Source organism: Monodelphis domestica, chromosome 4 (assembly GCF_027887165.1).
Source record: "Monodelphis domestica isolate mMonDom1 chromosome 4, mMonDom1.pri, whole genome shotgun sequence".
Classification (NCBI taxonomy): Eukaryota; Metazoa; Chordata; class Mammalia; order Didelphimorphia; family Didelphidae; genus Monodelphis; species Monodelphis domestica.
In genome coordinates this window covers 333071324-333085528 of record NC_077230.1, presented here as the reverse complement: position 1 = coordinate 333085528, position 14205 = coordinate 333071324, and the positions used below count along the sequence as shown (strand labels likewise).

The window sequence follows — 14205 nt, the reverse complement described above, 5'->3', positions numbered from 1 at the left end:
CCCTCCAGAATGGCTGGATCAGTTCACAACTCCACCAGCAATGAATTAATGTCCCTACTTTGCCACACCCCCTCCAGCATTCATTACTTTCCATAACTGTCATGTTAGCCAATCTGCTAGGTGTGAGGTGATACCTCAGAGTTGTTTTGACTTGCATCTCTCTGATTATAAGAGATGTGGAGCACTTCTTCATGTGCTTATTAATAGTTTTGATTTCTTTATCTGAAAACTGTCTATCCATGTCCCTTGCCCATTTATCAATTGGGGAATGGCTTGATTTTTTGTACAATTGATTTAGCTCTTTATAAATTTGAGTAATTAAACCTTTGTCAGAGGTTTTTATGAAGATTTTTTCCCAACTTGTTGTTTTCCTTCTGATTTTAGTTACATTGCTTTTGTTTGTACAAAAGCCTTTTAATTTGATGTAGTCGAAATTATTTATTTTACATTTTGTGATTCTCTCTATGTCTTGCTTGGTTTTAAAGTCTTTCCCTTCCCAAAGGTCTGACATGTATACTATTCTGTGTTTACCCAATTTACTTATGGTTTCCTTCTTTATGTTTAAGTCTTTCACCCATTTTGAATTTATCTTGGTGTAGGATGTGAGGTGTTGATCCAAACTTAATCTCTCCCACACTGTCTTCCAATTTTCCCAGCAGTTCTTATCAAATAGTGAATTTTTGTCCCAAGACCTGGGATCTTTGGGTTTATCATATACTATCTGGCTGAGGTCGCTTTCCCCCAGTCTATTCCACTGATCTTCCTTTCTGTTTCTTAGCCAGTACCAAATTGTTTTGATGACTGCTGCTTTGTAATATAGTTTTAGGTCAGGGACTGCAAGGCCCCCCTCATTAGTGTTTTTTTTCATTATTTCCCTGGATATCCTTGATCTTTTGTTATTCCAAATGAACTTTGTTATGCTTTTTTCCAAATCAGTAAAGAAATTTTTTGGGAGTTCCATGGGTATGGCACTAAATAGATAAATAAGTTTGGGCAGGATAGTCATTTTTATTATGTTGGCTCATCCTACCCATGAGCAGTTAATGTTTTTCCAATTGCTCAAGTCTAGTTTTAGTTGTGTGGCGAGTGTTTTGTAGTTGTGTTCATATAGTTCCTGTGTTTGTCTTGGGAGGTAGATTCCTAGGTATTTTATTTTGTCTAAGGTGATTTTGAATGGGATTTCTCTTTCTAGTTTTTGCTGCTGAGCTGTGTTGGAGATATATAGAAAAGCTGATGACTTATGTGGGTTTATTTTGTATCCTGCAACTTTGCTAAAGTTGTTGATTATTTCAATTAGCTTTTTGGTTGAATCTCTAGGATTCTTTAAGTAGACCATCATGTCATCTGCAAAAAGTGATAACTTGGTCTCCTCCTTGCCTATTTTGATGCCTTCAATTTCTTTTTCTTCTCTAATTGCTACTGCTAGTGTTTCTAGTACGATGTCAAATAATAGAGGTGATAATGGGCATCCTTGTTTCACTCCTGATCTTATTGGGAATGCATCTAGTTTATCCCCATTGCAAATGATATTAGCTGATGGTTTTAGATATATACTGTTTATTATTTTTAGGAATGACCCTTCTATTCCTATGCTTTCTAGTGTTTTTAATAGGAATGGGTGTTGTATTTTATCAAAGGCTTTTTCTGCATCTATTGAGATAATCATGTGGTTCTTGTTGGTTTGCTTGTTAATGTGGTCAATTATGTGGATGGTTTTCCTAATATTGAACCAGCCCTGCATCCCTGGTATAAATCCTACTTGATCATGGTGGATGACCCTTCTGATCACTTGCTGAAGTCTTTTTGCTAGTATCCTATTTAAGATTTTTGCATCTATATTCATTAGGGAGATTGGTCTATAGTTTTCTTTCTCTGTTTTTGACCTGCCTGGTTTTGGAATCAGTACCATGTTTGTGTCATAAAAGGAGTTTGGTAGAACTCCCTCTTTGCTTATTATGTCAAATAGTTTGTATAGTATTGGGATTAACTGTTCTCTGAATGTTTGATAGAATTCACTGGTGAATCCATCAGGCCCTGGGGATTTTTTCTTAGGAAGTTCTTTGATGGCTTGTTGGATTTCATTTTCTGATATGGGATTATTTAAGAATTCTATTTCCTCTTCTGTTAGTCTAGGCAGTTTGTATTTTTGTATATATTCATCCATATCACTTAAATTGGTATATTTATTGCCATATAATTGGGCAAAGTAATTTCTAATGATTGCCTTAATTTCCTCTTCCTCAGAGGTGATGTCCCCCTTTTCATCTTTGATGCTGTTAATTTGCTTTTCTTCCTTCCTTTTTTTAATTAGATTGACCAGTACTTTGTCTATTTTGTTTGTTTTTTCAAAGTACCAGCTTCTTGTCTTATTTATTAAATCAATAGTTCTATCACTTTCAATTTTATTAATTTCTCCCTTAATTTTTAGGATTTCTAGTTTGGTTTTCTGCTGGGGGTTTTTAATTTGGTCACTTTCGAGTTTTTTTATTTGCATTTCCAATTGATTGATCTCTGCTCTCCCTAGTTTGTTAATATATGCACTCAGGGATATGAATTTTCAGTCTTTAAATTCTAAGATCTTAATTTCTCAGAATTTTCAATGAACTGTGTGTGATGGCAGAAATATAGTCTACTGTGGAATAATTTCAAACAGATCTTACTCATCCTATACAACCATCCATATACACTTGTAAATTTACTACAAGAGGTCCACCCAATGTAGAAGCTTTCTTTGATTTCTCTTGACATTGTCAGGGTACCAGAAAATCACTACTGTTCCCCATATATCATTATTTCTTCTTACCTGTGACCTGCTCATTTTTTCATATTTGTCATACAATTCCTTAATGACACTTTTTATTTCTGTTACCTTTTTTATATTAGTTGTCCTTTTTGGTAATAAGATCTGAGTTCCCCCCACAGAACCTTTGGAATCTTCCCCTCTTTCATATGCTTTAAGAACTGATCCCTCAAATCTTCTCAAAATTGTGTTGCTTCTACCTGTTTTTTTTTTTATTATTGCCAGGAGTTAACAATTAGAAAATGGTTGTAGTCCCCACAAGCTTTGCTTCTAGCTAGATAGGATCCAAGACGGCCAGATCCTATTGCTCACAGCCCTAGTACAGCCTCTCTCCTTCAGTATTGTAACTGACCATAGTGGCAGTTGGTAACTGACTTGTTCTCCCCCCCCCCCATAAGGAATCAAGATGTTTTTGATCCTGTGTGGAAACTGCTAGGCAGAGTCAGTGGCAAAGGCTGCTGGCCTCGGGAGTTGTAATTGACAAACTCCACAACTGACAGTTGACAGAAGTTGGTGACAGTCACTAAAACTTTTTTTAATAAATGGGGTCCTTTTAAATCTGGGGTGTCAACTGTTTTAAAAAAATTAAAAAGAAGGAAGGGATTGTACCCTGAAAGGAGGCATGGGCTTTGGTATATGGAGAGAGAGGGAAAGAGAACAAGAACCCTCCCTTCCCGCAAAGCGGGGTTCAGGGGAGACAGCAGATGTAATGGGTGGGCTCAGAGAGAGGAGAAGGGGTTTGAAGATTTTCCCCCTTCTGCCTTCCCTCCTTAACTAAAGTTGCTCTCCCCAATTCGCTCTTGTCCCTCTTGTCCCCCCTCCACTACTCGAGACCAAAAGGTCTCCCCTTGATCTGTTCACTCACACTCAGCTTGGGGAACAGATAACTTTTAATGTTAACTCAATTAGGTAATACAAAAGGAATAACGGGCAGGGTAGAATGGGAAAAGGAAAATGGGGAAAGGGGGTCGCTGTCTCTAAACTCTTTTCCTCCCTCCTCGAGTTTGGGGGAGAACTCAGGCCTTGGCAGCCTGAGCCCCCTGAGAGAAAGTCAGATTGGCTCACCCCTGGGCAACAGGAGTTGAGGTAAAGTCTGCTCAGGTTTCTCTTCAGAAAGTCCCTTCAATTGGGAAGTGTTGGGGGGGAAAGATTTCCAGTCACCAGCAGGAAAAATGGGTAACCCTCAGGAGAAAGTCTTTATCCACCTTCTCTCTTCAACGTCTCAAGAGGGATCCTCACTGCTCTCCTGCCATAGTCTTTTCCCCACAGGAAATTCACTCCAGGGGCCCCTCCCCCATCGAGGTGATCAATTTCATATACTCTTCAGTCTGGCACTTTTTCTTTAGTGCCAGCCTCTGTCACATACCCCACGTCTCTTCTGTATAAACTACCTACTTCAGCCACTTTTTCTTTTATTTCTTTTTTTTAGTGCTATTTCCATTTCCTCATACAAAGTATTTGAGGTTATGATATTAAACGTCCAAATGCAATTGCTCCTCTGTTCTTTCTTCTTTTTATCCTGACTTTCTGTCCTAATGCCAACTCTAAGACAGAGGACAAGAGTTAGGCAAACGGGGTTATGTGACTTGCTCAGCATCACACAGCTAAGAAGCATATGAGATCAAATTTGAACTTGGGTCTCACTTCAGGTCCAGCATTCTATCTACTGTGCCACCTAACTGCCCCTGCTCCTCTGCTCTTGATAAAGAGTATCACATATTCAAATCTGGCCTCAGACATTTCCTGTTGTGTGACTCTAGGCAAGTCACTTAAACCCAATTGCCTAGTCCTTACCAATTCTCTACCCTGGAACTGATACTTATTATTGATTCTAAGACAGAAAGTAAGAGTTAAAAAAAATTATCCCCCTTTTATAGACAGTGTTTCAAATATAAAATTTTCAAAGTTAAATTGTCAATTAAGTCATTTCTATAATATGTGTACATAATTACGTATGTATATCTAGTGGTCAAAATTATGTTTAAAACACTTAAATGTTTGTATATAATACCATAATGCAAAATTAAAAGAATTATATGTACAAAGTCACATTGACTATCCATATGGAAAACAAGACATACATTCTTTTTAGAGACTAACTAGATTTCTGGGTCTTATTCACAATGTAGTCACTGACTCATTGTTGAAGCTTCACTACAGCTGTTTGCTATGTATGGTTGACAGACCATAATATTACTGAAGGTAAAAAGCAAAAAGCAAAATAAATCATATTGTTATTTGAGCCATATTCCCACCATCTTTTCAAAACTATTTTATATAAATGCTAAGATCTAAATATTAAAAATATAGCTAGTGAACTTCTATGTGCAATCATTTGACTTTCTCTTTGCAAACGGAGGTAGCCCTTATCAAAAATGGGTGCCAAAAGTGTTATTTTCAAATTCCCTGTTAAATTATTATCATATCTCCTAAGGAATTTCCACTAGTGACATAATAGTACACAGAAAGATTCACTCCAAAAAGAGCACTGTTCTCCTTTTGTCAGTCACAAACAAAAACAGAATAAAACAAAGAGCAAACTGCCCCCTTCAATTACCTAAAGAAAGGGAGTTCCAAACCAAAAAGGGGTACCAGTTTTCAATTATTTAAAAAAATGGAAAAGTAAACTAGACATCCACAAAGTTGGATGCCTTTCATTGACAAGTAACTTTTATCATTATTCTAATTTCACAGACCTAACATAGATAGAAAACACTATGTTATTTGCAAAACAAAAAGGCTTGCCCAATGGCAACATAATAAGTAAACTGCATTTGCTTTAAAAGGTCATTTGAACCAACCTGGTGGCTTAGCAACAGTGTTTTGAGTTGCTGAGAGACCTACGATGTTCATGGACTTGATTTCTTGGTCCTAATCATGTGAAAACTAAGCCAATCACTGAGAAATATACAAATGCATTTGCTTTCATGGGAGAATCTGGCTGCCCTATGTAAAGATTCCTATCATCAGGCCAAATGGAATCACTGGCAACAGATACTGGGCCAGAGAAATGATGGCAAATGAAGTGGCTTAGAAAGGAATTACTCTTTCAAATATATTTAGAGATGCAACACAAACACGAATGAAGCATTCCTTTTAAGTTGTGTGTAATAATGTTAGGCATCCTAGCCAAGAAGAAAAATAAATAAATAAAAATATTCTGTGTTTTTCTCAAAGCCAAGTCAAAAGAATGGGCTGTGAAACTAGTGGGTAGTAGCCAAACACAGCAATTAAGTGAGAGTGAATGCAGAGATGCCTTCTCCACATGCCGTTTTTGTGCCGTGATCCACTGGTGGGAGGCTATCTGGCTCCCCAAACACAGAGGCAAAATGATGATGACGTGATCTCTGGTACCCTTTTGGACCTTTTCATCCTCCTTTCTTCTTGTCATTCAGTCCCATCTCACTCTTTATAATTTTGGCAAAGATACTGGAGTAGTTGGCTATTTCCTTCTCCAGCTCATTTTACAGACAAGGTAATTGAGGCAACAGGATGAAATGACTCACATAGTGAGTGTCTGAAGCCAGATTTGAACTCAGGAAGATGAGTCTTCCTTACTCCAGACCTAGTACTTTATCTACTGTGCCATGTAGCTGCCCTTAACTGTCCTTTCTGAGAGAAGCCTTTAAAAAAATATCCTATAGCAGATGGCCCACAAAGAATGATAACTACTAAATCATGAGCTCCAGAAAAGTATACCAAGGGCTGCTTCCCTTCTACCTTTGAGGACTGTGTATTCCTTAGCACAAAGACTAGAGTATTTTAATTGATTAAAAACCATGTCCTTTCGTAAACTAGGTGTTCAGTGGTTAGAAAGACAGGCCTGAAGATGGGAGGACCTGGGTTCAAATCTGGCCTCAGACACTGCCTAGCTATGTAACCCTGAATAAGTCACAACCCCAACTGCCTATCCCTAACCATTCTTGTGCCGTGGGATTGAGATTTAGTATTGATTCTAAGACTGAAGGTAAGGGTTTGGTTTTTTTTAAATCATACATCCTATGATTACAGATGCTATCTTTTAATTGTTCTATGGAACTGTTTAGTTTGGATTCTTTATACTTAGCATTCAATTACAAGGTAATTTTTTTAATATTTCTGAAAAGGTACCAATTTTCCGCTTCCTTCCATTCTACCTTTCTGCCCGTAAACACTGAAAAGTCTTTACTGTTTTCTGGGAAAATTCTATTTGATATACTAGTATAGTATAGTAACAGAAGCAGCATGGTTCACACGAAGAAATCTTGGGAAACTTGCGTGTTTCTCCATAGTCGTGCTTACCCAGTTGTTTCTGTCCCTTCATAAACCCTGCTGGAATACTGCAAGTGAATTCTATATGAAAACAATGAGATCTTCTGAATGCAACCTAAGATAGACCTGCTCCACAACAAATTTCCATTTAATAATAAATATTATCATATCAAGTTAACACTCTAGTAGAAAGTCCACTGAATTTGAAGTCTAAGGATTTAGGTTCAAATTCCTCCCCTGTGTGAACCTTAACAAATCATTTCAATTCCCTGAGAGCCTTAGTTTTATTACCTGTAAAATGGGAGATTATCTAATTCAAACTTGTTCTTTTCTACCTTTAAAGTCTATGATCTTAAAATTATAACAAAGATATATATTTGTGATCATCCTGTTCCCTTAAATGATCAATTCTTTAATGTCAATGGTTTTGGTTTTTTCCAATCTCTTTTTCAGCCAGTGCTTTTCATCCAGTCTACAAGTTATCAAAATGCCAACCAAGACAAAAGAGAAATATAAGAGCCCAATCTTACACAGGGGTAGGCAGACTTTTTTCCTTTGAAATGGGACGATGATGCGAAAAGGTGGCATCTACCTTGGTACCTACCTAACAGAAAGTCACTGCACCTACTGCACAACTGTAGTTCAAAGATCTCGTGATGTCATCAGTATTTGACTCATGGAGATCAAAACAGCTCATCTCCTTTTGTTTGAGAAGGGCTGTGCCCTCACTACTACCAGCCTCCCTCCTACACACACACACACACACACACACACACACACACACACACACACACACAAATCCCAACAACTTTGGGCCCAACCTCTCTGATCTTTAAGTCCACTACAGATCTATGTTATGCCATCTCAACTGGACCCTCACTGCCACAAGGCAACCCTCCAGCTCCTCCTTCATTGATCCTCTCCTACATTGCATTACACACAGGGCCATTCCAAACCTTCTCTTTTCATCCTCCAGCCTCTCATCTTCTCAAAAGAGAAGGTCCACTTTTTCAACATTAACCACTTGCTTTCTCTTTTCTAATCTATATGACAATACATCCCATTTCTTTCTCTACTCCATTTACTAATGATGAGGTATACCTTCTCTTTGCCAAGGTCAATCCCTCTTGACTTTTTTTTTAAACCCTTACCTTCTATCTTAGAATTGATAGTGACTATTGGTTCTGAGGCAGAAAAGCAGTAAGGGAAAGGCAAGGGGTTAAATGACTCACCCAGGGTCACACAGCTAGGAACAGCCCAAGGCAAGATTTGAAGTCAGGAACTTCTGTCTCTAGATCTTGCTCTCTATCCATTGAGCCACCTTGATACCCCCAACTTGTATTTTTTTAATCTTTTTTTTCTCCAGCAGACTGTCCCCATAACCATCACCTCTCTTTAATCTCTATTCTGTCCCATTTTCCTGACTTCTTCACTGCTATCAACAAATTTGCCTAAGTCTCTCCATCCTTAAAAACTGTCCCTTGATTTCCTCAAGTTATCATATATCTCACCTTCTTTTTCACAAGCTTCTAGAAAATGCTATCCTCACTCATTGCTTCTTCCCTCCTCACTCACTTTTCCACCCTTGCAACGTGGTTTGGGATCTCCTCACTTAACTGGTTTCTCTCTTCAGTAAGTCAGTTAATAACCATTTATTAAGTGCTTACAATGTGCAAGGTAAGTAGCTAAGTGCTAGGTACATAAAAAAGAGGCAAAGGGGAGTCCTGGGAGCCCACAATCTAAGGGGGGAGACAAAAAACAAAGAAACAAGTGCAAACAAGGTGTTTACAGGATCAATAAGAAATAATTAAAAGAGGGAAGGCTCTAGAATTAAGAAGTATTGGGAAAGACTTCCTGGGAAATTTTGCAGTAGGTAATTGAAGTTACCAATGGTCTCATAATTGCTATATCTAATGGCCTTTTCTCAAGTCTCTTCCTTAGTGACCTCTCCTCAAACTGAGACTGTTACCCACCCTCCAATCCTGGATATTCTCTTTTCTTAATTTCCATAACACTACTCTTTTTTGGTTGTCCTTGCCTTTTTGGTCTCCTTTGCTTGAGCATCAACCATGTCCAACTCCCTAATGTAGATGTACCCCAAAACTTCATCTTAAGTCTTCTTTCTCTAAGTTTCATTTCTTGGTGATCTCCTGAGCTCCCATGGGCTCAGTTATCATCTCTGTGCAAATAACTCAGATCCATATGTCCAGTCCTACTCCCTCTCCTGAGTTCCAGACCTTCATGGCCAATTTCCAACTCAATATTTCAAATCGGATGTCCCAAAGCCCCTCAAACTCAACAGGTACAAAACTGAACTCATTATCTTTCCTAGATCCTCAAAAATCCTATTCCTCTACCAAACTTCCTTATTTCTGTTGAAGGTATAGCCATCCTTTTAATCAACCAGGCTTGTAACCTAGATGTCATCTTCATATCTTGGCTCTTCCTCATCCCACATACTCAGTCATTCACCAAATCTTGTCAACTCTGCTTCCATAGCATCACTCACATCCATTCTCCTTGCTTCCAGTAACATAGCTGGGTGTTCAGGTCCTCATCACCTTTCTCCTGGACCATTAAAATGGCCCCTTAATTGTTCTCCCTGTTTTGAATCGTTTCCATATGCTATTTTTAAAAATCTTTTCCTTCTGTCCTAGAATCAGTTTTAAGGCAGAAGAGTGGCACAGGTTAGGCAACTGGGATTAAGTGACTTGCCCAGGGAAGTGTCTGAGATAAGATTTGAACTCAGGACCTCCCATCTCCAAACCTGTTGCTCTATCCACTGGGATACCTAGCTGGCCACCGCTCCCCCACATATCATTTGTTCTCTACAAAGCTGCCAAAGTTAAATTCTTTTTTTTTTTTTTTAAACCCTTACCTCCCGTCTTGGAGCCAATACTGTGTATTGGCTCCAAGGCAGAAGAGTGGTAAGGGCTAGACAATGGGGGTCAAGTGACTTGCCCAGGGTCACACAGCTGGGAAGTGTCTGAGGCCAGACAAAGTTAAATTCTTAAAGAACAAGTCTGGGAACATCCCTCCCTCACTCAGAGAACAGTTCCTTACTGCCTCTCAGATTAAATAAAAACTCATCTATCTGGCATATCAGATTTTTAATAATCTGGATCCAATTTGCCTGTTCCAGGCTTATTACTCCCCTCCATGCACTCTGTTATATTCAAAATGTCCTCCTTGCCATTCCTAGCACATGATATACCAGCTCCTGCCACTGTGCCTTTAATAAGGGGCTGTTCCCCACAACCGGAAAGCAGCTCCCCTTCAACTCTCCCTCTTAGAATCCCTCTCTTCCTTGAAAACTCAGCTAACATACTACCCTTCCCCAGTTCCTCTTTTGGCCTATCCCCAGACCTGTGCATTTAATCTGCATATATTCCATATTTGCCTCTGTGTAGATGTTATTTCCTCCTATAGAATATAGCTCCTTCAAGGTAAGAATTGCTTCATTTTTGCCTTTGTATTCTCAGCACTTGGCACTGTAACTGGCACATTCTAGGCATGTAGTGAACAGTTGCTGATTGGCAAACTCCTCGGATTCCATTTCAGTCTAACCAGGATTTCCTTTTGTTAGAGCAAATCAGCATAAAACTTAAATTCACCACAAAGATCCCTAAAGAAGAATTTGAAGTGTTAACCTGCTAGACTGTCAGCTTCTTAAAGGCAAAAACCATATAAATTACATTTTTGCATCTCCCCTGAAATAAAGCAGATATTTAAAAGAACTTCAGTTGAATATATTGGTCATTTGATTGACGTTAAAATGTTATACAAGGGGAAGCGAGGTAGCAAAGTGGATAAAGTTGCCATGGCTCGAGATGGGAGGTCTTGAGTTCAAATTTGGTTTCAGACACTTTTTGGACAAGTCCCTTAACCCCAATTGCCTAGCCCTTGACATTCTTCTGTCTTAGAATTGATAGTATAAGGGGGCAGCTGGGTGGCTCAGTGGATTGAGAGCCAGGCCTAGCGATGGGGAGGTCCTAGGTGCAAATCTGACCTCAGACACTTCCTAGATGTGTGACCCTGGGCAAGTCATTTAACCCCCATTGCCTAGCCCTTACCACTCTTCTGCCTTGGAACCAGTACACAGTATTGACTCCAAGACGGAAGGTAAGGGTTTAAAAAAAAGAATTGGTAGTAAGATAGAAAGTAAGGATTTCAAATAAATAAATACAGATACAACTTTAAGAGTAACCTGTAGAAAATTAAGCATCAGGGGGCAGCTAGGTGGCTCAATGTATAGAGAGCCAGACCTGGAGATGAGAAGTCCTGGGTTCAATTTTGACCTCTGACACTTCCTAGCTGTGTGACCCTAGACAAGTCACAAGACAAGTCCCAATGGCCCAGCCTTTTACTGCTCTTCTGCCTTGGAACCAACACTTAGTATTAATTCTAAATTAGATGGGAAAAAAACCAACTACCAAAGCTAGGTTCCTAAAGTACAAAATGGTGACAAAGTATCCATCTCTGGAAGGACAAAGATGAGCTTTGAGTTTCACGGCATTGTGTTCAAGCACTTATTTCTTTTCTCATTCATTTGATTGCTTTCAGGCTTTTCTAGTTGCAAACATCCTAATCTGGCATAGACCCCTTTAAATACTTTAAAACAAGTTTATTTACTCAACTGGCACTTTATAAAGCTGGGTTGTACAGTATAGTTTTGCAGAATTATAATGAAGACAAGTAACTCCATTTAAAGAAATTCAACAAGACGGACCTTTAAGTTTTCCATCAAAGTGACGCAGTTTTTAGTTTGGAGCTGATACCCTGCTGAGCCGGTAACAGCAAGAGCAAAAGAAGACAGCAGCTCTTTAGCAAAGCCAGCCAATGCCTCGGTCTGAAAGCTCCAGAGTAATCCTCCAATTCAAGCCAGGACTTCTCACTTTTAAAAGGCTCAGCTATTTGCTATGACCCAACAGCTAATTTTGACTTTTGTTTAAAGAAGTTTCTCAAAGAAATGAATTTGCAATTTGAACAAAGGCCCTGACTGGGAGGGTCTGTGTGTGTCCTTCGTAGTGCATTCTCTACAAAGTCAAGGAAGTTTGTGGGAGGCCATGGACTCCAAATACAAGGGGAAACATGCTTAGCTCTTATCTTTATAATGGGAAACGGTGTTCCGACCATACTTAGAAATACCAAATTCGCAACTTACTGTACTCGCACGTACATTTCTCCTGAATGACTTTAACATGAACACATTCCAAATACTTAGCTTCTTGGGACAAAGTGGGAGGAACACCGGATGCTTCAATTTAGCATGACATGCTATTTGGCCCTTGTAAAGCTCCCTAAGAAACTGGGGTGATAAATACAAAATATATTTATTTATGCTTGTTTTATCTTTCAAGGAACAGGAAAAGAGAATTAAAATTCTAATCCAAACTGCTGGGACAGCTAGGGGACACAGTAGATAAAGTGCCAGGCATGGAGTCAGGAAGACTTGCATTCTTGAGTTCAAATCTGGACTCATATACTGACTTGCTATGTGACCTGGGGAGGTCATTTAATCCCGTTTGCCTCAGTTTCCTCATCTGTAAAACAAGCTGGGCAAACCACTCTAGCATCTTTGCCAAGAAAACCCTAAATGGTATGATGAAGAGTCAAACGCCATGGAAATGACTGAACAATAATCATCCAAATGATACAGCTCACTAGTGTTTTCCTAGTCATATTTTCTCAGTTGTTTTATTAATGTTTTATCCCACCAATATTCCTGCCTCTGCAGTTCACAAAGATACTCACCTGAAAATGATGTTACTATGTGAACTGATGTTTTTACCACCAAACACAGTCGGAATCCATAAAGGTCTAGGTCTCACACCCCATTCTAGGAAACACTGATCAGAATATGCAGCAAAGTCCCATTCCTGAGGTTCAAACATATCACTGATACCAGTGGTACAAATGGGCATTACCATTTCTGTGCAGGCCTGAAAAACAAAGAAAAAAGAAATTAGACCCCCTTTATCCAAATTACTATTTTTAGTTTTGTCTTGGATAAATTTTGCAAACGGGCCATCATGTAAAAGTTAGAAGCAGCAAAATGATAAAAATGAAGTGAAGCTATTAACATAACTTGAAATATCTCTGAGAATTAATAGCAGCTGAGATTTAAAGAATGCCCTTTTTTAATAGGAGAATTATATATCTTTACCTGATAGGACCAGCCCTGGATTCCAAGATTGCTTGTTGCTGTTTGTGAAGTATTCAGGCAGTTTGCCTCTCCAGAATAATTGTAATAGATATTCACTGCTTGGAAAAGATTCTGTATCAATACTTTGTCTGACACATTGGGATCGGTCAAATATTTGCACACCTCCTGTGGTTTAAAGAGATAAAAAGAGACTATCAGGAAAAAGAAAGAATATGAATATAAAATTATATTTTATCTGCACTACATGAAAAAATTGCCATTCATTCTATGGCATCATTTGATGATGATGAAAATACTTTTCATTTATTATTGCTATGTTCTAGATTCCTCTATGGTGCTAAGAATACTGAAATAAAAAGTTCAGCTTCCCACTCTGACTGAGAAGTAGCCCCAAAACTAGCTTTACATATAAGGACTCACCTACTAGATGTAATTTGAGGAGCAAAGAGAAGGAATCTTGCCCCACAACTACCTCCATCTACTATAACAAATGCCTGAGATACTCCCATTAAAGGTCACAGAACAAAGATGAAGAATATAAGAATTATGGAAAGATTTATATAGGCTAATGAAAAGTGAAGTAAGCAGAACCAGGAAAATAATATACAAAATGTCCATAACAATATAAAAGATATAATAAAGCTGTATGATACTATGAAATGTATGATTAAAATAATCTGACAACACACAATCAAGTTTGGTCCTATAAAGAAGAAAAATGCATCTCTTTCATGTTTTCTGGTGGAGAAAGATGAGTATGGATAATGGAAAATTCTGTCCTATTAAGTCAATGTATTTATTAATTTACCTAGAGTGTAATTTTTTAAATTATCCTTTTTTTATTCCCTGTTATGAGATGATTCTATAAAAGGGAGAGAAGAGAGCTAAAGGGAAACTAGCCCCAAAGGAAGAATATATTTGGAAATGAATGTGATATAAAAACAAAAGATATCAAAAAAATTTAAGGTCATAGAATCATAGAACAAAT

At 38.4% G+C, this 14205-nt stretch overlaps 1 protein-coding gene across 2 annotated transcripts in view; it reads right to left on the bottom strand.

Moving 5' to 3' along the window:
* Positions 1–14205, bottom strand: part of PRCP (prolylcarboxypeptidase) — an 84025-nt gene that overhangs the window by 6192 nt on the left and 63628 nt on the right. For both annotated transcript variants that reach the window (XM_007490887.3, XM_056794912.1), the window contains 2 exons: positions 13218–13382; positions 12806–12993 (listed from right to left, as the gene is read on the bottom strand). In XM_007490887.3, the coding sequence (XP_007490949.3) occupies positions 12806–12993; positions 13218–13382 (353 nt within the window). The remainder of the gene's footprint in view (positions 1–12805; positions 12994–13217; positions 13383–14205) is intronic.